Source organism: Oncorhynchus nerka, linkage group LG22 (assembly GCF_034236695.1).
Source record: "Oncorhynchus nerka isolate Pitt River linkage group LG22, Oner_Uvic_2.0, whole genome shotgun sequence".
Taxonomy (NCBI): domain Eukaryota; kingdom Metazoa; phylum Chordata; class Actinopteri; order Salmoniformes; family Salmonidae; genus Oncorhynchus; species Oncorhynchus nerka.
Genome location: NC_088417.1, coordinates 14,633,157 through 14,660,586, shown reverse-complemented (window position 1 = coordinate 14,660,586; position 27,430 = coordinate 14,633,157). Strand labels below are relative to the sequence as shown.

Here is a 27,430-nt window from a genome sequence, read left to right as displayed (position 1 = left end):
AATCAAAGTGGGAAAACCACACTACAGGCTGATCCAACTTTGATGTAATGTCCTTAAAACAAGTCAAAATGAGGCTCAGTCATGTGTGTGGCCTCCACGTGCCTGTATGACCTCCCTACAACGCCTGGGCATGTTCCTGATGAGGTGGCGGATGGTCTCCTGAGGGATCTCCTCCCAGACCTGGACTAAAGCATGGATGGAGCGAGACATGATGTCCCAGATGTGCTCAATTGGATTCAGGTCTGGGGAACGGGCGGGCCAGTCCATAGCATCAATGCCTTCCTCTTGCAGGAACTGCTGACACACTCCAGCCACATGAGGTCTAGCATTGTCTTGCAGTAGGAGGAAACCAGGGCCAACCACACCAGCATATGGTCTCACAAGGGGTCTGAGGATCTCATCTCGGTACCTAATGGCAGTCAGGCGACCTCTGGTGAGCACATGGAGGGCTGTGTGGCCCCCCAAAGAAATGCCACCCCACACCATGACTGAGCCACCGCCAAACCGGTCATGCTGGAGGATGTTTGAGTTTATTTTTTATTTTTACAGGGACAGTGCACATTAATCAATGTTTCAGTAAAAGTGCCGGTTTTAGCCAGCCGGCTAATTTTCAACCGCAGTCCCTGGGCAGGTTATTAAAAACAATTACAATATAGACAATAGCAACATAGAACAAGCAAGACATAGCAACATAGGACAAGCAAGACATAGCATACAGACAGAGCAACATAGGACAAGCAAGACGTAGCATACAGACAGAGCAACATAGAACAAAAAGCAGCAAGACAAAATTCATAAAAGCAACAAAGTGTTTCCACACCTCACAAGCTACAGGCAACAGACAACATGGAAAGCGGCAACACACAATGTTGCAGGCAGCAAAACGTTCTCCATGGCATCTACTGTCACGTCTGTCACATGTGCTCAGTGTGAACCTGCTTTCATCTGTGAAGAGCACAGGGCGCCAGTGGTGAATTTGCCAATCTTGGTGTTCTCTGGCAAATGCCAAACGTCCTGCACGGTGTTGGGCTGTAAGCAAACCCCCACCTGTGGACGTTGGGCCCTCATACTACCCTCATGGAGTCTGTTTCTGACCGTTTGAGCAGACACATGCACATTTGTGGCCTGCTGGAGGTCATTTTGAAGGGCTCTGGCAGTGCTCCTCCTGCTCCTCCTTGTACAAAGGTGGAGGTAGCGGTCCTGCTGCTGGGTTGTTGCCCTCCTACGGCCTCCTCCACGTCTCCTGATGTACTGGCCTATCTCCTGGTAGCGCCTCCATGCTCTGGACACTACGCTGACAGACACAGCAAACCTTCTTGCCACAGCTCGCAGGATGTCCCATCCTGGATGAGCTGCACTACCTGAGCCACTTGTGTGGGTTGTAGACTCCGTCTCATGCTACCACTAGAGTGAAAGCGTCGCCAGCATTCAAAAGTGACCAAAACATCAGCCAGGAAGCATAGGAACTGAGAAGTGGTCTGTGGTCCCCACCTGCAGAACCACTCCTTTATTGGGGGTGTCTTGCTAAATGCCTATAATTTCCACCTGTTGTCTATTCCATTTGCACAACAGGATGTGAAATTTATTATCAATCAGTGTTGCTTCCTAAGTGGACAGTTTGATTTCACAGAAGTGTGATTGACTTGGAGTTACATTGTGTTTTTTAAGTGTTCCCTTTATTTTTTTGAGCAGTGTACAATAAAAAAAAAGTCTTCTGAACTGGAATAAACTGAATGATCACACAGGTTTAGACCAGAAAAACAAAACAAACAAACACACACAGTCCTAATGATAGGTGTGTGACTGTTTGAAGTTTTCAACAAGCAGGTTTATTCTGGGCTCAGTTTTTGTCAGTAGAGAACTGGTGCCAAACTGGATCAGAACATCACTGCTTTCTCAGTCAGTTCCTCAGCCTCAAAAAGCAACTTGTGTCAATCAGTGTACTCCAGAATAAAAATGATTGCTTGTATTTTAACAGCAACAGTTTTTTCTTGTTCCATCTTCATCTGTACCGTTGCTAGGGTTGCCCTATCAGTAGCTAGATAGCTTGCTTTGGCTAACGTTAGCTAGTTAGCTATTGGTTGTGTACAAGGGGATTGTTTGAAAGAGAAACTCACATCGACTACAATGAGAGATGGTACTCCCTTATTTCTGCTTATCGTCACCTGTTATTACATGACAACAATGCCTTGTTTCCTGAAGCATTCTGCCCTGTTCTGACAGAACTCTCTGGGTTTACCGTCATGCTGTGGATGTCAGGACCTGTCGTTTTCATTTGTTTGTTTTGTTACTAAGCACTTCCCTACTCAAAACACATTATGGGATTTCCTCGTTATTTCTCAAAGTTTGTATCAAACCAAGAGAGAGAAACTCATCGCTGTATTTGTGTTTGATGACATTTGAACTAAGTCAGAACTTGTGGCTAGCTTGAGTCCATTCGATGACAGGGGTGAGTGATGGCGAGTGGGAATTATAAGCCAGCGGCTAACAGCGCATCATCTACTGCTGAACAACAGCACTGCAGCGTGTGGGTCAGTTATCTTCAAGAAAACTGACGAAAAAAGATCTGGTAAACCTTGAAGCACACGGCATCTTCCACACACCCGCGCACATCTGTCAAAGCAGAGAGCGCACTGAACAGAGTGCAGATACACTTGGCCAAAATCAATTCCAGTAATTCATTAAATAATTATTAATGTACTGTGACATGTAGCAACACACCATTAACAGGTCTGCAACCCACTTTGGGTCACGACCCATAATTTAAGAAAGGCTGGCTTAGATATGTCCAAAAAGGTGATATCTTATAGTGAGCACATATTGTTGGTTCTTATATAAAGCACACAAATCCTACAATGTGCCCTATATCAGTCCTGTAAATTCTACATTTCCATCCCAGTGATATTGTAAAGCAGGGGGTAGGAGGCACAACACCACATCAGTTTGGTCATGTAATCTGGCATTGCCGCAGGGTCATATTTTCTAGGTCTAGGAGGAGAAGCAGAGGGCACCATTTGAAATAATGTCTTTTCTCCAGGTGGGTTTGCAGAAGACGGGTCTTTCCGCTCCAGTTAGTGGGTCCTGCAGGGCATGAAGGGGAGATCCTCCGCTCTCTCTCCCCCCTCCGGCCATGTAAATAAAGCGCTCCATAAACTCTGCCCTGCACTCCCTAACACACGCACACACACACACACACGCACACTCCCCCCCCACACACACACACACACCCACACACTCCCACCCTCCCACCCACCCTATCACACACCCCAATACCCACCTACCTAACTCCCACACACACACCCTCCCTCCCACACACTCCCAACACCCTAACACCCTCCCACACACACCTTCCTGGCACGGGGACTCTTGTTTGTCCGAGCTACTGGCGAGACTCAACTTCGTCGTTGGCATATGCAGCTACCTGAACAGAGAACACTTCCTCCTTTGAGCCCCCCACTGAGTCAGTTGCTTCCTGCAGAGGAAACTGGGCCACTGGATGAGGTCAAAGGGCATTCACTTGAGTCACACCAGCGTGTGTTCACTTTTGCACATCTGTGTGCCTAGCTAATAAAACAGTTGCCTAAGGCTACTATTGCAAGAACAGAAAACAAATGTTGGAAATTGCATCACGCCATGTATGACATCAAAAGATAAACATTATACAGTTTAGTCCAGGGGTATTGAACTCTGACCCTACGAGGTCCCGAGCCTGCTGGTTTTCTATTCTACCTGAATATTATATTACACTAGTGTACCAGGTCTAAAATCAGTCCCCGATTAGGGGGGAACAATAGAATAAATGCAGTGGAATTGGCTTCAGGATCCAGAGTTTGAGGGGATTAAACTATTTTGAAATCAGTATGGCGTCATTCCAGTTTGCCCAAGAAGCAATGTTTTGGTTAATTTGATTTTAGCAACGCCAAATTGTTAAACTGTTTTACTGTCAGATAGGAGCCAACATGAGACTCAATGCATAGTCAAGATAGGCAGGTCAGTCATTGTGGATGACTACCAATACATCACCATCACAGCCAAGGAGCTCCCCTGCACCAAAACAAATACTCCAAATTGACTGGTTCTCAGAAGCAAGGAAGGGAGAATTTCAGATTTTCAAAAAGAACTCGGCACAAAAAAAAAGAAAGCATTTCATTCAAGTAAGTGCCTCTCCATGAAAACAGCAGTCCAAAAGGCAAGTCCGGCTTGCCTTGGGCAAAAAGAGATGAGCTGCAAAATGTGTCCTCGCTGCAAGTGTTTGAGGTAACATGCACACTGTAAATGCAGAGTTGCTATAAAGGATGAGGCCACTGCCAGGAAAGATCCATTTCTATCACTAAAAAGCTTAATATGCTGGTTTCACAGGTCAATAATATTGAATGAATAAATACTTGTTTTGACTCTAAAGCTTGGGGAAGCTGGGGGTACTTAACAAGAAGTAGAGTGGTAGCACTCACTGAACAACAGGTCATTCACCAACAGTGATCTAGAAAACTGTACACAGTATTCATTTAAGATCTTTGAACTGATTCAATATCCAAAGAAATGACAGACTGCTCTTCTATCTAAGTGTTGACGTCAGTTTTTACAAGCGCCTGAGTGGACCGAACAAACTCATCCAAACCAAACATAGCTATAGCTGATGGGGTGACAGCTTTACAAAGAATATCTAAATGGTATTAAAGACCACAACCTGGAGAGATGTAACAAGAAACTGACATCTATCAAAGATTTTTTTTAAGCTACTGAGGAGTAAGACTAGCCTCTTGAACAAGTTACCAGACGCTGCGGGGATAACTAGATAGTTGAACCGACCAGCATTTATAATGTTCCAGAATCTTTTGACACTCCTGTCAAGTTACAAAAGTAAGATAAAGAAAACAACATAAGATTAAGTTCCACAACATGGAAGAGCAGCAACCTTCTGGCCGAAGCACCTTCTGTAGAATACGAGACTGTACACAGAAGTAATGTCAATATTTCCATATAATGCAAGGTATAAGAGTTAATGAACCAGAAGGTTGGCTTTCGTGTCATTAGAAATGTCTACATAAGGGTGTACATTTTAAAAGCTCACAAAAGCTCTGACGAAGGCCGCGAGGCCGATACGTAAAGCTTATTAAAGATCTGTGATACTATCAAGAGCAGTGTGTGGGTTTCTTTTTTCTCATCTTATCCAACTGTTACACCTGCAACAGAGATAGGTGTGCGAGTGCTTTTTGAATTTTGTCATTAGAAATGAAAAGCTAGAAGTAAGCCTAGTCTATGACGTAGGCACAGCAACTGTCAACAGCTTCCTGTACATTCATGTCAAGGCTAGAGTGCAACCTTTCCATAAAAATCGTGTAGAGGGAATTAAGCAAGAAACTACGTTCTAGCAGTTTCTATACATTGATGTCAGCAAGGGCCAGTGAAAGGAAAAAGGACTATGAAAAATAAATGGGCATAGGGCATCTTGAACCGTTTGTTTGCTGTGCCTAGAGAGTGAAGGTTTATACTGACAGTGTACAAATAGAACTTTGGAATACTGACACTGGGCTTTTTGGGAGCCATTCGAGTCAGGGAAAGCAGGTTACCAAAACAACACCGGGGAAATTCCACGGTAACAGAGTGATGCTGATATTCAGATTGGCATACATTTTATAGTGAATAAACAAAAACTAATGACTGCAAAGTTGTAGGAGTTGCTTTAACTCTATGCACAAGGACTACTTCAAAACTACAGTGGGGCAAAAAAGTAATTAGTCAATTGTGCAAGTTCTCCCACTTAAAAAGATGAGGCCTGTAATTTTCATCATAGGTACACTTCAACTATGACAGAGAAAATGAGAAGAAAAAAAATCCAGAAAATCATATTGTAGGATTCTTAATTTATTTGCAAATTATGGTGGAAAATAAGTATTTGGTCACCTACAAACAAGCAAAATTTCTGCCTCTCACAGACCTGTAACTTCTTCTTTAAGAGGCTCCTCTGTCCTCCACGCGTTACCTGTATTAATGGCACCTGTTTGAACTTGTTATCAGTATAAAAGACACCTGTCCACAACCTTAAACCGTCACACTCCAAACTCCACTATGGCCAAGACCAAAGAGCTGTCAAAGGACACCAGAAACAAAATTGTAGACCTGCACCAGGCTGGGAAGACTGAATCTGCAATAGGTACGCAACTTGGTTTGAAGAAATCAACTGTGGGAGCAATTATTAGGAAATGGAAGACATACAAGACCACTGATAATCTCCCTCGATCTGGGGCTCCACGCAAGATCCCCCTGCTTAAGCCAGTACATGTCCAGGCCCGTCTGAAGTTTTCTAGAGAGCATTTGGATGATCCAGAAGAAGATTGGGAGAATGTCATGTGGTCAGATGAAACCAAAATATAACTTTTTGGTAAAAACTCAACACGTCGTGTTTGGAGGACAAAGAATGCTGAGTTGCATCCAAAGAACACCATACCTACTGTGAAGCATGGGGGTGAAAACATCATGCTTTGGGGCTGTTTTTCTGCAAAGGGACCAGGACGACTGATCCATGTAAAGGAAAGAATGAATGGGGCCATGTATCATGAGATTTTGAGTGAAAACCTCCTTCCATCAGCAAGGGCATTGAAGATGAAACGTGGCTGGGTCTTTCAGCATGACAATGATCCCAAACACGAAGGAGTGGCTTCGTAAGAAGCATTTCAATGTCCTGGAGTGGCCTAGCCAGTCTCCAGATCTCAAACCCATAGAAAATCTTTGGAGGGAGTTGAAGGTCCGTGTTGCCCAGCAACAGCCCCAAAATGTCACTGCTCTAGAGGAGATCTGCATGGAGGAATGGGCCAAAATACCAGCAACAGTGTGTGAAAACCTTGTGAAGACTTATAGAAAACGTTTGACCTCTGTCATTGCCAACAAAGGATATATAACAAAGTATTGAGATAAACTTTTGTTATTGACCAAATACTTATTTTCCACCATAAATTTGCAAATAAATTCATTAAAAATCCTACAATGTGATTTTTTTTTTTCTCATTTCGTCTGTCATATGATGAAAAATTTTTTTGGCCAGGTCGCAATTGTAAATGAGAACTTGTTCTCAACTTGCTTACCTGGTTAAATAAAGGTGAAATAAATAAATAAAAAAAAAATTACAGGCCTCTCATCTTTTTAAGTGGGAGAACTTGCACAATTGGTGGCTGACTAAATACTTTTTTGCCCCACTGTATATCCACTGAATATTTTACAAAAACACATTTACTTGAAGGACAGTGCAGATGCAAAGTTTGGTAACAAAGACAGTTAAGTTCATCCATTGCAACATTTATTTTGAACATTAGCATGAGCTCCAAACCCCCATGTTCAAACAAACCATATCATTATCTTCTATTTTTCCGAAAGATATTATGCAAGTTTTGTATAGGTGCAATAAAACGGTTGTTGTGCTGGGGAAAAGAGAAAATCAATCAGATTGTGGGGTTGGGAAATAGCAACATTGTGGTTCATTTATGAAATAGCTGATTTAAGCTCCACTCACAAAAGCCCTATTCTGTTTTTCAATATCCTCTAAGACAGAAGGCCTCTCTAATCACTATGGAGACAGGCCTACATTTAAAAAAAAAAACACTCCATGTCCCTGAATGGAGGCTTGACTATACCCCTGAATGGAAGCCTATAGCTGGTGAGGGAGGCAAGGTCATCTTTCTCACACGGTGAATAAGCGTGATGACAATGGCGAGATGCTGTTCCGGTGCATGTTTCCCACAAATGAAAACAACAAGACTCAAACTACGCTATACACAGACCATCAAAGTGTCAGATTCACCTTTGCCAGATCCATTCAAGTAAACAGGCTTTGAGCTGGCATTCCTTACGTCAATAAGACAGGTGCTCTGTTGTGTCTCAAAAACCCAAGGCCAATAACAAGGTTTGGGCCATAATGAGGTTTCAATGAGCAGTTCATTTTCAAATCCATATGATCACATTGGAGCATTCTGCATATCTGCGTCACTACGTGTTAGATTATCACCAAGAGTGTTAATGATCATATACGTCTCAGACACACACAAATATCTGGCAAACCAACCATATATGTTTGATGGCTATGTCTGGACATTAAATGCAGTCCAAAGGTTTATCAAAGAACAGCCATGCCTCATATTCTAGACAAAGTGTCAAGGGATTCAATCTTTGATAAGACAGACATGGTCTTTAATTCGGAACAAATTGCATTTATTTTCTGACATATAGAGAAGCAATTTTATCAGATTGTTTTTTAAATTCTTAATAGCACTAGTCAAACGTTCTCTGGATGAAGGTTCTGAGTTAACATTGGTATCTTTAAAATGATAAGCAACAAAGACTTTTGTCGTAGTATTAAAGCCAGCCCTAACTCAATTCACATAACCTCGGCCTACTCTAAGGAACCCCAAACGACAATCATTCAGCGCCCTAAATACAAAAACAAGACAGTGCCTCTTCACATTCACAACGCTGCCTACATTTATCGAAAAAGAAAAACACACCAGACGAGAGAGAAGATATATATATATATATAAATAAATAAAAATTAAACAGCTCTTCACTCCTTTTTACTACATCACCTCCAAAAGCAGGCTCCGCCGCCACGCTACACTCGGCCAGGCCTTGGCAGGCCGCCAGCTGGATGCCAAAAAGGGCTTTTTCTTCTGCGCTGCGCTGCTCCCACTCATTCAGATACTAACTCAAATACTCTGCTATTTATAGACACTGGAAAAACACCAACCACAACTCGACCGCATAACCACGGAGCAAAACAAAAATAATAACAATAAGGGGAGAAGAATACATATCTAAAAGAGAGGGAAACGGAGCGGATGGGAGGGCGTGTGTGAGGGATTCGGAGTGAAGACTGGGTACAGGCAGGCTACAGCCATTGGAGCAGACGATTCTCTCATTCTCATCCCAAACCAACAGGGTCTGCAGAGGGCACCTTCCAACTGGAACGCTGGAATCTCAGTGGGGGTTCCCAAAACTAGGTCACGACAAGGCCTGAACCGCATACCTTATGCAGAGGTGGCATAGCATAGGCCTGAATGTACTGCACAGCACATTCAGTATTGTCTACAAGGTCCGTTTACAAAGGTCTGACCTTCTGAAGGCCCTCTCCGTCACAATATAAACCATCGAAATCAATCAATCTAGCTGGCATTGTGTGTGTAGTGCGGGTGGGGAAACACCCAGTGTTCACCAACCACAACAAAAAGCAACAGAATACAGTAACACAGTCATACAGAACTCTGGCCACACAGCGCAAGGCAACTCAGCTGCACAGTTTTCAAAATGAGGTTAGGATTTACTTCGTTCCAGGCCTCTGAAATGTTTCAGCCTCATTTATCAGTCTGCGTGGCTCGGAATACCCTGCCGCCCATCTGACAGTGACAGCATAATATTAGCCTATTGCTTAATGTGTGGCGATCAATCAGTGTTTGCCCTCAGTGACAGTACAAAAGGACCCTAGACAATGGACCCACAAAGCACCAACTGAGCCTCAGCAGCACCAGGGAGAGATGGGCATAACTCCCGAGGTTCTCTTTCAAAGCATCTCACAACTGCCAGACAGAAATGTTAAGGGCGAAATACTTACTGACGCAAAAGTATGAGTTGTGTAAATATTTTGTCATAGGATTTGGCCGTGGGGGAAGTTTCCTAGACCTGAAAGTAACCCTAACAAATAGCCAATAGGAACATGCTGAGCCCCCTATTAGCCAGCTTGTGTTAGTCTACCCTCTATTTAAAATAATCACACAGCCTGAAGCATGACCTCCACTCACGATTTTCTCAAATTAAGCTCAGAGGAAATGTTAGCGCTGTAAATGTAGGCTACTTCTGAAAATTAGCCTGTAATATTTACAGTTCCCCCAGTGGTGTGATAAAGTTTTCAGAGTCAGTCTACATCCTTGGGGGCTGTCCATTTCCCATGCAGCTGTAGACAGCCATTGTTGGAGCCTTATTCACAGCAGGTGGTCAAGTCACTGGGTTTACCATGACAAAGACGCGCCCCCTGTGACCCTCTCCCTCTGTCGCTGCCCCGCCCCCCTTCCCTCCCCCAACCACTCGAGAGGATCTTGCCCATCACCATGTCTATGGTTCGGCCTGCTACCCCTCTCAGGACTGGGGGAATATGTGACCCTCTCACACACTCCTCCAAAATCTCCATTGTCCATCAATAGTGAATGTATGTTCTCTAGACGGTCACGGTGACATTAAATTAAACAAGAATAGAACAGCAACGTTTTGACTGTGGCCTTGGCTTACAATATGATACAAATGTATGATGAAGCTGAGTCACAGGCAACGTCAATCGTTTTTTTTAAAAGGCATAGAAAAATGGCTTCAAGGTCTGAAATATTCTTTTTTTTTAACCTTTTGCTCCCTCTCAGCCAGATCAAGGCCGTGCTGGAACAGGATGCCGAAGACATCAGAGAAATGGTCAAACAGACGTCTGCTTGTAAGTGTGTGTTGACGGTCTGCGACAGCTGGGCCCGAGACGGGAGGGTCACCAGAGGAGCCTGGGAGTCTACGTGAACCAGTGTACGCCTCCATCTGGAGACGGCGGATGAGGAAGAAACCAGACGAGCAGCTGCCGCCGTCATCTCCATCAAAAAAAAAAAAAAAAAAAAAAGGTTGAGCAAGGGAGGGAGAGCAGGAGAGAATAGGGAGTTCGCTCCCCTGTCTACACACAGCACAGACATGGGGCGTGAGGGAGGGAGAGCAGGAGAGAATAGGGAGTTCGCTCCCCTGTCTACACACAGCACAGACATGGGGCGTGAGGGAGGGAGAGCAGGAGAGAATAGGGAGTTCGCTCCCTGTCTACACACAGCACAGACATGGGGCGTGAGGGAGGGAGAGCAGGAGAGAATAGGGAGTTCGCTCCCCTGTCTACACACAGCACAGACATGGGGCGTGAGGGAGGGAGAGCAGGAGAGAATAGGGAGTTCGCTCCCCTGTCTACACACAGCACAGACATGGGGCGTGAGGGAGGGAGAGCAGGAGAGAATAGGGAGTTCGCTCCCCTGTCTACACACAGCACAGACATGGGGCGTGAGGGAGGGAGAGCAGGAGAGAATAGGGAGTTCGCTCCCCTGTCTACACACAGCACAGACATGGGGCGTGAGGGGAAGAGGAAGGAGGGGGGGGGGGGGGGCCTGACCCATCCATCTGAGAGAAAACACCACTGCATCTAGATCCAGAAAGCTAAAGGGGATAGTCCTTCCTTTTGTTTTCAGAAGCAGTCCAGAAGTTATGTTGTGCTCATATTCCATGCAATCTGGTTCAGAGTAACCTATGTATTAGCCAAATATGCAAGCCGACATACATTTACATTTTAGTCAGTAAGCAGACGCTCTTATCCAGAGCAGTAGTGAGTGCATACATTTTCATACTTGTTCTTACTGGTCCCCAGTGGGAATCAAACCCACAACCCTGGCGTTGCAAGTGCCACGCTCCACCAATTGAGCCACACAGGACTTTATTTAATCTTTATTTAACTAGGCAAGTCAATTAAGAACAAATTCTTATTTACAATAAATTGCCTACCCCAGCCAAACTCTAACCTGGACGATGTTGGGCCAATTGTGCGCCGCCCTATTGGACTACCAATCACGGCCGATTGTGATACAACAGCCCGGAATCTAACCAGTGTCTGTAGTGATGCCTCTAGCACTGAGATGCAGTGCTTTAGACCGTTGCGCCACTCGGGAGCCCAATTTAATGGAAAGGATTGGCCCCATCTAGACGATTGGCATCTTTTTTTTAATACCAAAACTTTGATTTGGTGTGAATTAGCTTAACGACAGACAAACTGCTTGGGAAGTTGAAAAATGTAGGCCGCATCCAGGACAAATGTAACATGGCCTTCAGTCAGACTATGTTGCCGATGGTCACTCTGACAGAGCTCCAGAGTTCCTTTGTGGAGATGGGAGAACCTTCCAGAAGGACAACCATCTCTGCAGCACTCCACCAATCAGGCCTTTATGGTAGAGTGGCCAGACAGAAGCCACTCCTCAGTAAAAGGTACAGGACAGCCTGCTTGGAGTTTGTGAAAAGGCACCTAAAGGACTCTCAGACTATGAGAAACTAGATTCTCTGGTCTGATGAAACCAAGATTCAACTCTTTGGCCTTAACTCTCTGCAACATGGCACATAATACTACAAATGAAGAAACATATCATATATGCATATTAGAGGTCGACCGATTAATGGAAATGGCCGATTTCAAGTTTTCATAACAATCGGAAATCTCTATTTTTGGACGCCGATTTTGCCGATTATTATTATTTATTTTTTTACAACTTTATTTAACTAGGCAAGTCAGTTAAGAACACATTCTTATTTTCAATGACGGCCTAGGAACGGTGGGTTAACTGCCTTGTTCAGGGACAGAACAACAGATTTTTACCTTGTCAGCTCAGGGATTCAATCTTGCAACCTTACGGTTAACTAGTCCAACGCTCTAACCACCTGCCTCACGAGGAGCCTGCCTGTTATGCGAATGCAGTAAGAAGCCAAGGCAATATTAAGCTGATCCACCCCTTTTTTTTTTAAAGAAGTCAAGGTAAGTTGCTAGCTAGCATTAAACTTATCTTATAAAAAACAATCAATCATAATCACTAGTTATAACTACACATGGTTGATGATATTACTAGTTTATCTAGCATGTCCTGCGTTGCATATAATCGATGCCGTACGCATTCGCGAAAAAGGACTGTCGTTGCTCCAACGTGTACCTAACCATAACCATCAATGCCTTTCTCAAAATCAACACACAGAAGTATATATTTTTAAACCTGCATATTTAGCTAAAAGAAATCCAGGTTAGCAGGCAATATTAACCAGGTGAAATTGTGTCACTTCTCTTGCGTTCATTGCACACAGAGTCAGGGTATATGCAACAGTTTGGGCCGCCTGGCTCATTGCGAATTAATTTGCCAGAATTTTACGTAATTATGACATAACATTGAAGGTTGTGCAATGTAACAAGAATATTTAGACTTAGGGATGCCACCCGTTGGATAAAATACGGAACGGTTCTGTATTTCACTGAAAGTATAAACGTTTCATTTTCGAGATGCTAGTTTCCGGATTCGACCATATTAATGAACTAAGGCTCGTATTTCTGTGTGTTATTATGTTATAATTAAGTCTGATTTGATAGAGCAGTCTGACTGAGTGATGGTAGGCACCAGCAGGCTCGTAAGCATTCATTCAAACAGCACTTTCCTGCGTTTTGCCAGCAGCTCTTCGCAATGCTCCAAGCATTGCGCTATTTATGACTTCAAGCCCATCAACTCCCGAGATTGGGCTGGTGTGACTGATGTGAAATGGCTAGCTAGTTTGCGAGGTGCACGCTAATAGCGTTTCAAACGTCAGTCACTGAGACTTGGAGTAGTTGTTCCCCTTGAAGCAGCATTACCCATGCAGAGCGAGGGTGGCTGTGGTCGATGTGTTCCTGGTTCGAGCCCAGGTAGCGGCGAGGAGAGGGACGGAAGCTATAATGTTACACTGGCAATACTAAAGTGCCTATAAGAACATCCAATAGTCAAAGGTATAGGAAATACAAATCGTAGAGAGAGAAATAGTCCTATAATTCCTATAATAACTACAACCTAAAACTTCTTACCTGGGAATATTGAAGACTCATGTTAAAAAGGAACCACCAGCTTTCATATGTTCTCATGTTCTGAGCAAGGAACTTACTTCCGGGTTGGAGCGAGCGGTCGCATCCGCACTTCGGTCCGCAGGTAGTATAACTTTTCATTACATTTCATTATAGTACAACGGTTTGATTTGTCTAATCTTAGCAATTTCTTCTTAGCTAGCTACATAGCCGTCATTGTATCAAAGATAATTGCGTAATTATCGTATTTCGTCGTCCTAACGTAGTCTACACTGCTATCTGCCCAGCAGCTAGCCAGCTAGCAAACGTCCACCATCTACCGAATAGCAGCACTGTAGAAACTATTACACTCAACTGAACGACTTGATTAGTGTAGTGTTAGCTAGCTACATAGTTGTCTTTGCTGTCTTCGTATCCAAGATAATTGTGTAGTTTAGAGTGTGTAGTTTTAGAGTGATTATCTTAATTTACCGAGGTTAGCTAGCCAGCTATTTGTCGTCCTTAACGTAGGAGACACTGCTAGCTAGCCAACAGCTAGCCAACGTCTACCGAATAGAACTTCCGCACTCAACAACCCGGTCGCATTCCGCTTCGCTCCACAGGTAGTATCACATTTTCATTTCATTTCATTACAGTACAACGGTTTGATTTGTTTGATCGTAGCTAGCTACATAGCTAGCTACATACTTTGCCTTCTTTGTATCAAAGATAATTGTGTAGTCTAGAGCGATTTTCTAGGTTAGCTAGCCAGCTATTGTCGTTCTTTTAACGCAACGTAACGTAATCAACACTGCTAGCTAGCCAGCTAGCCCCCGAATAGCAGCACTGTAGCCACTGCCAGCTAGCCTACAAAGTCAACAACCCAGCCACTGCCAGCTAGCCTACTTCAGCAGTACTGTATCATTTTAATCATTTTAGTCAATAAGATTCTTGCTACGTAAGCTTAACTTTCTGAACATTCGAGACGTGTAGTCCACTTGTCATTCCAATCTCCTTTGCATTAGCGTAGCCTCTTCTGTAGCCTGTCAACTATGTGTCTGTCTATCCCTGTTCTCTCCTCTCTGCACAGACCATACAAACGCTCCACACCGCGTGGCCGCGGCCACCCTAATCTGGTGGTCCCAGCGCGCACGACCCACGTGGAGTTCCAGGTCTCCGGTAGCCTCTGGAACTGCCGATCTGCGGCCAACAAGGCAGAGTTCATCTCAGCCTATGCCTCCCTCCAGTCCCTCGACTTCTTGGCACTGACGGAAACATGGATCACCACAGATAACACTGCTACTCCTACTGCTCTCTCTTCATCCGCCCACGTGTTCTCGCACACCCGAGAGCTTCTGGTCAGCGGGGTGGTGGCACCGGGATCCTCATCTCTCCCAAGTGGTCATTCTCTCTTTCTCCCCTTACCCATCTGTCTATCGCCTCCTTTGAATTCCATGCTGTCACAGTTACCAGCCCTTTCAAGCTTAACATCCTTATAATTTATCGCCCTCCAGGTTCCCTCGGAGAGTTCATCAATGAGCTTGATGCCTTGATAAGCTCCTTTCCTGAGGACGGCTCACCTCTCACAGTTCTGGGCGACTTTAACCTCCCCACGTCTACCTTTGACTCATTCCTCTCTGCCTCCTTCTTTCCACTCCTCTCCTCTTTTGACCTCACCCTCTCACCTTCCCCCCCCCTACTCACAAGGCAGGCAATACGCTCGACCTCATCTTTACTAGATGCTGTTCTTCCACTAACCTCATTGCAACTCCCCTCCAAGTCTCCGACCACTACCTTGTATCCTTTTCCCTCTCGCTCTCATCCAACACTTCCCACACTGCCCCTACTCGGATGGTATCGCGCCGTCCCAACCTTCGCTCTCTCTCCCCGCTACTCTCTCCGCTTCCATCCTATCATCTCTTCCCTCTGCTCAAACCTTCTCCAACCGATCTCCTGATTCTGCCTCCTCAACCCTCCTCTCCTCCCTTTCTGCATCCTTTGACTCTCTATGTCCCCTATCCTCCAGGCCGGCTCGGTCCTCCCCTCCCGCTCCGTGGCTCGACGACTCATTGCGAGCTCACAGAACAGGGCTCCGGGCAGCCGAGCGGAAATGGAGGAAAACTCGCCTCCCTGCGGACCTGGCATCCTTTCACTCCCTCCTCTCTACATTTTCCTCTTCTGTCTCTGCTGCTAAAGCCACTTTCTACCACTCTAAATTCCAAGCATCTGCCTCTAACCCTAGGAAGCTCTTTGCCACCTTCTCCTCCCTCCTGAATCCTCCTCCCCCTCCCCCCTCCTCCCTCTCTGCAGATGACTTCGTCAACCATTTTGAAAAAGAAGGTCGACGACATCCGATCCTCGTTTGCTAAGTCAAACGACACCGCTGGTTCTGCTCACACTGCCCTACCCTGTGCTCTGACCTCTTTCTCCCCTCTCTCTCCAGATGAAATCTCGCGTCTTGTGACCGCCGGCCGCCCAACAACCTGCCCGCTTGACCCTATCCCCTCCTCTCTTCTCCAGACCATTTCCGGAGACCTTCTCCCTTACCTCACCTCGCTCATCAACTCATCCCTGACCGCTGGCTACGTCCCTTCCGTCTTCAAGAGAGCGAGAGTTGCAACCCTTCTGAAAAAACCTACACTCAATCCCTCCGATGTCAACAACTACAGACCAGTATCCCTTCTTTCTTTTCTCTCCAAAACTCTTGAACGTGCCGTCCTTGGCCAGCTCTCCCGCTATCTCTCTCAGAATGACCTTCTTGATCCAAATCAGTCAGGTTTCAAGACTAGTCATTCAACTGATACTGCTCTTCTCTGTATCACGGAGGCGCTCCGCACTGCTAAAGCTAACTCTCTCTCCTCTGCTCTCATCCTTCTAGACCTATCGGCTGCCTTCGATACTGTGAACCATCAGATCCTCCTCTCCACCCTCTCCGAGTTGGGCATCTCCGGCGCGGCCCACGCTTGGATTGCGTCCTACCTGACAGGTCGCTCCTACCAGGTGGCGTGGCGAGAATCTGTCTCCTCACCACGTGCTCTCACCACTGGTGTCCCCCAGGGCTCTGTTCTAGGCCCTCTCCTATTCTCGCTATACACCAAGTCACTTGGCTCTGTCATAACCTCACATCGTCTCTCCTATCATTGCTATGCAGACGACACACAATTAATCTTCTCCTTTCCCACTTCTGATGACCAGGTGGCGAATCGCATCTCTGCATGTCTGGCAGACATATCAGTGTGGATGATGGATCACCACCTCAAGCTGAACCTCGGCAAGACGGAGCTGCTCTTCCTCCCGGGGAAGGACTGCCCGTTCCATGATCTCGCCATCACGGTTGACAACTCCATTGTGTCCTCCTCCCAGAGCGCTAAGAACCTTGGCGTGATCCTGGACAACACCCTGTCGTTCTCAAATAACATCAAGGCGGTGGCCCGTTCCTGTAGGTTCATGCTCTACAACATCCGCAGAGTACGACCCTGCCTCACACAGGAAGCGGCGCAGGTCCTAATCCAGGCACTTGTCATCTCCCGTCTGGACTACTGCAACTCGCTGTTGGCTGGGCTCCCTGCCTGTGCCATTAAACCCCTACAACTCACCCAGAACGCCGCAGCCCGTCTGGTGTTCAACCTTTCCAAGTTCTCTCACGTCACCCCGCTCCTCCGCTCTCTCCACTGGCTTCCAGTTGAAGCTCGCATCCGCTACAAGACCATGGTGCTTGCCTACGGAGCTGTGAGGGGAACGGCACCTCAGTACCTCCAGGCTCTGATCAGGCCCTACACCCAAACAAGGGCACTGCGTTCATCCACCTCTGGCCTGCTCGCCTCCCTACCACTGAGGAAGTACAGTTCCCGCTCAGCCCAGTCAAAACTGTTCGCTGCTCTGGCCCCCCAATGGTGGAACAAACTCCCTCACGACGCCAGGACAGCGGAGTCAATCACCACCTTCCGGAGACACCTGAAACCCCACCTCTTTAAGGAATACCTAGGATAGGATAAAGTAATCCTTCTCACCCCCCTCCCCTTAAAATATTTAGATGCACTATTGTAAAGTGGCTGTTCCACTGGATGTCATAAGGTGAATGCACCAATTTGTAAGTCGCTCTGGATAAGAGCGTCTGCTAAATGACTTAAATGTTATGTTAATGTTAAACATTAGCTTTCTTACATGGCACATATTACAATTTTACTTTCTTCTCCAGCACTTTGTTTTTGCATTATTTAAACCAAATTGAACATGTTTCATTATTTATTTGAGGCTAAAGTGATTTTATTGATGTATTATATTAAGTTAAAATATGTGTTCATTCAGTATTGTTGTAATTGTCATTATTACAACAACAAAGAATTAAAATAATCCGATTAATCGGTATCGGCTTTTTTTGGTCCCCCAATAATCATAATCGGTGTTGAAAAATCATAATCGGTCGACCTCTAATGCATATTCAACTACCTGGAAATGTTGAGTTAGGACGTAGACATTTTTGAGCTGGTATGGAGAGAGAGAAATCTGTGGCAGAAGTGAGCTTCCCTAGACAACTGATCATTGTGCAAATTAATTGATGCTTTCAATAAACATTTGGAGAGGAAAAATATTTTAAAATATGTCAACAATCCTTTGATTCTTAGCCAACCCAGACTGTTTGTCCTAAATAACCCACCTTTCTTGGTCCTATTGTTTAAATATTCACGCGGTTAAAGTTAACATCCCTAATCCACACATCGCAGGACAGTCCTTCACACGTCCGCGTCCTCCAGAGGCCAACCCAGACGTAAAATGGGAATCTTTGTTCTTCCCCCCCGATCTGAGGGAGGTGGTGTCAATATCCTACTAAACTCAAAAGGGGAATGGGTGACTGACCACCATGCCCCATCCCCCCTGCCTCCTCTCCCAGTCCCACCCCCAGCATGGGGCTCACGGGCTCCACAAACAGGCCTCAGCAGCAGCCTGCCTGACATCTCAGCACAGGAGGAGGGGTGGGTCAGTGCGTGGGACACAAAAGCAGATGGGGGGCCCTAGATAGGGGCTGGGTCTGCCCCACCAGAAAGGGGACCCAGATTCTTAGACAAATGGCCTCTAGAGAGGAGACCTAGGAGGGGGGAGCCACCCCGCAGGTCCTCTGGGGGAAGAGGAGGCTTCTTTCAGACACGGGAGCATGAGGGCCATCAATCCCACAATGAAAGGAGCTCCAAAACCAGAAGCCACCCCCCCTCCCCCCTAGCACTCACAGTGAGTTAAAGTTGTTGCAACCACTTCTCTCTGAAATGGGCAGAATGGGTGGAGCAGAAAATCAGAGGACAGAGGGAAAGATAATTATGCCCCAGTGCAAAACCAAACCCTAGCCAAAAACAAACCCCAGGACTACCTGGCTTGATAACTCCTTGCTGTCCCCAGTCCACTGGCCGTGCTGCTGCTCCAGTTTCAACTGTTCTGCCTACGGCTATGGAACCCTGACCTGTTCACCGGATGTGCTACCTGTCCCAGACCTGCTGTTTTCAACTCTCTAGAGACAGCAGGAGCGGTAGAGATACTCTGAACGATCGGCTATGAAAAGCCAATTTACTCCTGAGGTGTTGACCTGTTGCACCCTCTACAACCACTGTGATTATTATTATTTGACCATGCTGGTCATTTATGAACATTTGAACATCTTGGCCATGTTCTGTTATCATCTCCACCCGGCACAGCCAGAAGAGAACTGGCCACCCCTCAGAGCCTGGTTCCTCTATAGGTTTCTTCATAGGTTCTGGCCTTTCTAGGGAGTTTTTCCTAGCCACTGTGCTTCTACACCTGCATTGCTTGCTGTTTGGGGTTTTATGCTGGGTTTCTGTACAGCACTTTGTAACATCAGCTGATGTAAGAAGGGATTTATAAATATATTTGATTGATTGATAGCCAAATCCTCTAGACATTTCCCGTGGCTCTGGGTGGACTGGGTTGGTGGAAGTAGTATAGGGAAATAGTTACACCTACCCAATCAATCTTGTAGGTCAGGTTGAGTTTCCACCATATTGCTTAGACTCATTTGATTCCTGTAGATCAAAGTGTCTAGCGGCTGGGGCTAGAGTGTTGAAGTCATGGTATCGGTCTGGTATTGGTGTTCAACTCAAAATGTAGAGAAGAGAATGTTCTGGCAACTTTCTATAAGGACAGAGCACAGCACGGAACTCCTGTTACAGAACAGCTCCAAGGCAAAGAACACAGCATCAGTTCTTACAATATTTCATTAACTAGAGGCTTCTGCCGTGGCCCCTAATGGTCAAGAATATCCCATCATTTTATAAGAATTTGGGTACCATATAATCTGCAGTTAGGCAACAGAGATAAAAGAGCCAGATTGGAATCTCATTCCAAGAGAAAAACCATGAAAGTGGATATGGGTAGAATCTAGATAGTTGGATGCTGTCCATGCATTTCCCAAGCGGGATATGAAATTGACTCTAAAAGCTTGATCTCTACGTTTTGTGCTAAACAGTAAACATTGGTAATACATTATCATGCTATGAAACGTGGCAGGTATCGTCGAACAGCAAACACTTGGCTAATCCCATCCCACTGCATGTTCAGGAGGACTTTGAGTGCTGCGTATGATGTACGACGCAGCCCCCTGCAAGATAAGGCCTTGCCAAATATCATTGTTTATGTACCGCATTCCACCCATGCGGCTTTGCCCAGATACGTGTTATCGGCATAGGTAAACAAACTCTGGGGCCAGAACACTGTGGCTTCTCAGCAGCACACAACGGAGCTGGGACGCTCACAAGCCTTCCCACTTCAAACACTGCACTCGCACTTCAGAAATAATAGAATTGGGGACAGGATATAACTAACCTGAGACATTATCCAAGGTTTGGCAAGCTGTTTGTCAGCACTCAGCATGTATCCCAGGCCCATGCAGAGGAAAAAGGTTCACAAGGGCGGTGATAAACAGTGCAAATGAAGTGCCGCTCTCTTAAGTAAACTAATGTCAAGCATCTCTATAGGCGTATAGGCTTAAGGGTTGCCCATCCCCAAGCAGCAAGCATGAGCACGGTCAATGAGTTTCCAGCAGGCAAACAACTATGCATGAGGCCTCATGGCAGTTAGCTAAAGGAGTCAACATTGCCCCACCAGGAACGGCAAGGATGAAGACATGCGAGCATTAGGATAAAGTTGAACTTAGAAACCATGGAGCAGCCAGTGCACTAAAGATGATAACTGCAATCCGCTCTGGCTTATGATCTTCTGTCTCCTGTAACAACTGATATTAATAGCGGTTAGGAGAGATTCTATTAATGCTTCAGCTTAGCAAATAGCTGGAACCTCTGGCAAATAAAGCAAAATAAGCCTGTAGTCACTAACTGTACTTGCATTAGTCTATCAAGAGTAAATCAGTGTTTGTGTGCTTTTTCAAATAGGCAGCACATCATACATTTACTCCTACACAATCATCAATTCAGCCACTCTGTCAATACACAGTCAATGCAATCATGTTCCATTTCCTTTCGCACAGCGTCTTTGCTGTGGGCGAGAAAATGTAATCGCTCACTGGGCCGCTGTGCTCCATTGAATACATTTGGTTGGGTTCAAACCTGCCATGAGTCGCGATTTGTGCCAAGCCGCAGCAGTAGAGTCAAACATGGACGGCTCATGTTTCCCATAAACTGGGAGAAGGGAGCCCAAAGCACATCCATGTTGTAACCAGAGTTTTGATCTGTGCTTATCAAATTAGCCCCTGATTCTTTCTGTGGGTTTTGGAGATCTGCAGGTGAATTAGGAAAGAAGCCGTTGTAAACCGACAGATTAATGGAAGCAACGATACTTCACTTTCAGGGACCGAAGCCAATAAGGAAGGCATGCAAGTGGTGCATTGTATACATTTCTTACCGTGTTTGCGCAACATGTTATGAAGGAGCGCGCTAAGCCTCTCACAGCGTGAGGCGGACGACGAGGAAATTCCACAGCCAGCGCAGATCTCCCTCCTCGCTCCAACCAAACTCGCTGCTTCCTTCTTCTCTCACTCTAGGCTGGCTGCTGTAAATGTGTCAGATTCTGAACCCCACTCTCAAAAACAAGACTTTTGCACAGAGGTGATGAAGAAAGGTCTACCTTCGCGTTGCTTCAGTTAGCCACGTTGTCACATTCAACTGAAGCTGATGTGTATTAATTCGATCATGGTCACAGCCTATTTCTTTACAATAGGCCCATTTGTACTTGCTGTTGAACAATCACTGCTTTTTCTATGTGAGATTTGCTTTCACAACAAGCATTGAGAATGATTTTGCTGCGGGGGCCAGATTTCTATGCAATGAGATTAATTTCTGCTTGTTTTGTTCCATTCTAGGAAATGACTGAGCAAACATGATAACGAATACAAGTGTTGATGAATGAACAGCATGGAGTCAAGCATGGGGTTGGGATTTTCAGGGCAGAATTCCAGCCAGTCTCTCATGTTAAAGTGTGTGTGTGTGTGTGTGTGTGTGGGGGGACGCAAAAACTACAAGGTGCCTGCCATCTTTATGAGGAAGATTGATTCATTGAGGGAAAAGCTCAAAACAAAATCACAACCTTTTCTTTGGGCTCACACATTCATCCTTTTTGGAAAAGAAACTGACCGATTCTCTCCCAAACACCTATGCCATGAATCTCCTACAGCTCAACATCTTTGTTTCTTGGCAGGGGGGGAAAATAGACCCTGTCACTTTAAATCTCTACGCCTGCTAGAGGCTACCCATCCCCCACAGTGTTTGTCCCCCCTCTTACACTCCCCCTCCCTAATTCTCTGTCAATGCACTATAAAATGTATCCATATGAAAATGATAAATGCACTCAACTGCAAATCTTGGGACTATATGCAGAAATGGGCTAGATGTTGTTTCTCAGGTAGAGAAGAGAGGGTAAAGCAGTGGCCATTATAGACCAGAGGAGCAACCCTCCCCCACTACACCATGTGGCCAAACCTTTGAAAATCCAGCACAGCACAGCACAGCACAGCACACACAGACACACCACATTGTTACTGATTCAGTGACTTTACAATGAGAGAGCACTAAAAGCATTCCAAACCCCATGTCCTGCTCTCACACAGCACATGCACACACACATATGGTGGGCAAGGTCAATCGACACCGGGACATGCAGCCCTTGCCTCGGCTGACGCCGTGCTGTCATAGACGATACGGGACAATCGCAGTCTCTCCTCCACTCAGCAAAAGCAAATGAATCGACAGGAGTGAGTGAGGAGAGAGATGCTATGACTCAGGTCAGCATCTCCTGCCAGGAGAGAGAGAGAGAAAGAGAGGTAGAGAGAAAGAGAGGTAGAGAAAGAAAGAGGTAGAGGTAGGAGGGAGAAAGAGAGAAGTAGAGGAGGAGAGAGCGGTAAAAGAGGAGAGAGAGAGGTAGAGGAGGGAGAGATGGAGAGAGCATGGGCAGGGATCTGGCGTTCCTTTGTCTCAACAGAGTGGATGATCAGCTGAAAAGAGCCAGAGCACAGCGAAGCTGCATATTTACTACCTCTGCTGCTATCCAGGGAGCCACGGCACCAGTGAGGCCATTACACAACGCATCCAGCAGCCAAAACAGATCATTTTATGGGACCCTTCTAACAGCATTGCAAAGCCATTTTACTATTCTGGCTGCTAATGATCTGAGTGGCAGCGATGATTTGGCATGTTGCATTACAATGACTTGTCTCTTCCCACCGACTGGCTCAGAAAAGGGAAAATACATATTCAATAGTAGCCCAAATGTTTTGGTTGTGTATTGAAGACATATCTTTCTGTTGCTTACAAGAAACCAAGAGTATTGCCATTGACCTATCAAATCCCTAGTGATCTTTAGGACTCGGATGGTTGAAAGGACTACGTTTCTGGTATTGAGGTAGATATGTAGATATAGGTAGGGATAAAGTGACTGGGCAACAGGATAGATAAACAGTAGCTGCAGCGTGTGAGGAGTCAAAAAACAGTTCAATGCAGATAGTTAAAAAGTTAGCCCAGGTAGCTATTTGGTTAACTATTTAGCAGTCTTATGGCTTGGGGGCAGTAACTGTTCAGGATCCTGTTGGTTCCAGACTTAGTGCATCGATAGCTCAGCCCCAGTGATGTTCTGTGCCGTACGCACTACCCTCTTTCAGCCTCCTGTGGTGGAAGAGGCGTTGTCGTTTCTGTTTCACGAATGTGCTGGTGGGATTGGACCATGATAGATACTTAGTGATGTGAACATGAAGCTCTCAACCCGCTCTACTACAGCCCTGTTGATGTGAATGGGGACGTCCTCGGTTCTCCGTTTCCTGTAGTCCTAGATCAGCTCCTTTGTCTTGCTGACGTTGAGGGAGAGGTTGTTTTCCCTGACACCACACTGCCAGGTCTCTGACCTCATCCCTATAGGCGGTCTCACCGTCGTCATGGTGATCAGGCCAACCACTGTTGTGTTGTCGGCAAACTTAATATTGGTGTTAGAGAGGACTAAGCACACACCCCTGAGGGGCACCTGTGTTGAGGGTCAGCGTGGTGGATGTGTTGCCTACCCTCACCACCTGGGGAGACCCGCCAGGAAGTCCAGGATCTAATTGCAGATCGAGATGTTCAGTCCCTGGGTCCTGAGTTTATGATCTTGGAGGGTACTATGGTGTTTAACGCTGAGCTGTAGTCAATGAACAGCATTCTCACTTAGGTGTTCCTCTTGTCCAGGTGGGAGAGGGCAGTGTGGAGTGCAATAGAGATTGTCATCATCTGTGGATCTGTTGGGCAGCTTACGAATTGGAGTGAGTCCTGGGTGTCTATGGTGTTGATGTGAGCCAAGACCAGCCTTTCAAAGCATTTCATGGCTACAGATGTGAGTGTTAAGGGGCGATAGTCATTTAGACAGGTTACCTTGGTGATCTTGGGCACAAGAACTATGTTTTTTGCTTGAAATGTAGGTATTACAGACTGGGAGAGCTTGAAAATGTCAGTGAAGACACTTGCTGGCTGGTCAGGGCATGTTCGGAGCACGCGTCCTGGTAATATGTCTGGCTCCGCGGCCTCGTGAACTTTTATCTAGGCTAACCAAAAAACTGTAGAATGCATTGAACCTACACTGCATTTAGCCTGACGACTCACAATAGAATCTTCCGCATTTGGCCGGAGCAAGCAGTACAGGGAGCCAGGCAACACTGTATTGGCTAACTATCCAGAATTGCCACTTTGTAACCAATTACCAAAGTATCAAGACATTAGGATAGTGTTTGACAACAAGCATAATTTGTGTCTGTGCTTTGGTATGAATGGTAATCATACACAAAGTGATTCATTAACTTGATACATTTTTTCAGATATGTGACAAATCATTTTATTTCAACAAAAACAAAAATAGACACAAGAGCCATTTTAGAGGAGGTAACTACACAACAGAACAATCACATAATGCATTTAATTCATTCCATTTTGCGTGGAAATCCTGAGTAGAATACTTGTAAAAAACCTATTTGGAAAACCCCAAAGCCAAAGCATACATTATTTGTTGTTACAACAAAAACTATTAGGCTAGGCTACATGATAATGGGCTCTGTGAAATAAGTGTGGAATTCTACTACTTGTTGTGATCTTAAGTAAGTATCATTCATTCCAGTATCAACACCTCCCTGTCATGCGCTTCAATGGGGAGAGAAATCTTCACTCATGCTTTAAAAAAATGTTGTCTACACAGGACAAACTACACGGATAAATGTGTCGTATAAACGTGCAAACACTTCAAATTAGCTTGTGGATCTCTTGCATATTTATGTATTTTCCAATAGAGTACCACACTTCTATATTTAAATGATCTTTGAAACATTATGAGGCCACATATTTGGCAGAAATATGAATTACGAGCTGCCATACGTAAATAAAATATATAGTCTAATAAAAAGCTATTTTAATCACTGAGCCTTGACAATTGATATGACAAAATAATCTAAATAATTCGGAAATTATATGTGGTTGCGATCTACTTATTGATCTTTATAGACAATGAATCACTGCATCGAGAAGCCTAAATAACCTCTCGCGTCGTCACTTATTAAAATAACATAAACAAGATGTCAACTATTGAATTACTGCATTAGCTATTCAATACCATTTGACAACTATCATTTATATGTGTATCTTATTAAGGCAATATCAATAGCCAGGCGACTACCTACAGCATGTTATCCCTGGATTGTCTCTACATTATTACAAGCATCAGAATTGGTGTTTTGCGACTCTCTTGCAATTTCAAATCACTGGATACAGTCTATAACTGATTGACAAGACACTAACCTCAATAAGCGATATGACATAATAGGGTGCTTGCTTACCTGCACAAAAAGTTCCCAGAAGAAGTGCAAAAGTCAGCCAGGAAGCAAACATATTCCTTTAATTAAAAAGAAACACACCAGATGTTCTCCTTTTTAATCTCTTTTCCTTTGCGAACATTTAAAAAGATGATCGGCATTACACAACGAGCCAAATGACCCAAGGCCTTCGATGTCCACAGCACCAAGAGTTCGCGTTGCTTTTGTGTGTACAGTCCCCCAATGCAACAAAATTGCACGGGCTAGAAGTAAGTTTTACATATAAACAAATCCATCGGGAAAGGATCGGTCGATTCCAGGATGTAAAATCGACAAGGTAAAAGAAACTCGATGATTAAAATAAACAAATGTCTCGCTCCGCGGTGCGCGTTAACCGTTTCTACTCTGTTGTCGTGAGTCGCTGAGGACAGGGTCCGACATTCACATGCAAGAAACTGAACTGAGTCCAAGATGGCTTCTGAGAGGGGAGTAAGCCAGAGTAAGCACAGTCAGTGGGAAAACCCGGATGTTTAAATAAAATTCAGGAATGCAATCAAAGAGGCATAGGGTGGAGTGCAGTGCAGCAATCCTGGAGCAAAATACTAGGCAGGTAGTAGGACATAGAGGGAATTAAATCAGAGGCTACTAGACGTTGATAATAAAGGTCAACAGGCAAAAATATATCATATGTGGAGGGAATTGCTGATGCCTACATCTAAACAGCAACCTATTTTTGGCTTAACAAAAGTGGTTGGAAAGAAAACCTGGTTTGATTTTTGGATAATGCTGCACACTATGTTCTGCTTTTTATAAAGGTAAGTATGCTTTCATTACAATATGTTTATTTATCTTAGGCATCCTGGGGATCAAGTCAATTAAACCAAATTTAAAAAAGGTTAAATGACCAATGGCAGGTTACTAATATAGCCTATGCTATGCACGTCTCTGAATTAGGTACTTATAAGCCTATCCACATATAATGAATCTTTATGAATACCTGTATAAGTAGCAAGTTCAATTGGTTATTGTAGTTCTAACAGCATATTACAATTACATATTGTATGTGATCAGAGCCATATATAAAGCCAAATACCCTTATATAGAGCCATAAATACACTATATGACCAAACGTATGTGGACGCCTGCTCGTCAAACATCTCATTGCAAAGTCATAGCCATTAATATGGAGTTGGTTCACCTTTTGCTGCAATAACAGCCTCCCCACTTCTGGGAAGGCTTTCCACTAGATGTTGGAACATTGCTGCGGGGACTTGCTTCCATTCAACCACAAGAGCACTAGTGAGGTCGGGCACGGATGTTGGGCGATTAGACCTGGTTCTCAGTCTACGTTCCAATTCATCCCAAAGGTGTTCGATGGGGTTGAGGTCAGGGCTCTGTGCAGGCCAGTCAAGTTCTTCCACACCGATCTCAACTAGCCATTTCTGTATGGACCTTGCTTTGTCATGCTGAAACAGGAAAGGGCCTTCCCCAAACGGTTGCCTCAACGTTGGAAGCACAGAATTCTCTAGAATGTCATTGTATGCTGTAGT

The 27,430-nt window shown here is 45.1% G+C and overlaps 1 protein-coding gene across 1 annotated transcript in view; it reads right to left on the bottom strand.

Moving 5' to 3' along the window:
* LOC115104882 (activin receptor type-2B) overlaps positions 1 to 26,324 on the bottom strand; it is a 68,934-nt gene extending 42,610 nt beyond the window's left edge. Inside the window, exon 1 of the mRNA XM_065006973.1 lies at positions 25,905 to 26,324. Within this exon, the coding sequence (XP_064863045.1) occupies positions 25,905 to 25,956 (52 nt within the window). The 5' untranslated portion in view covers positions 25,957 to 26,324. The remainder of the gene's footprint in view (positions 1 to 25,904) is intronic.
* Positions 26,325 to 27,430: the final 1,106 nt, after the last annotated feature.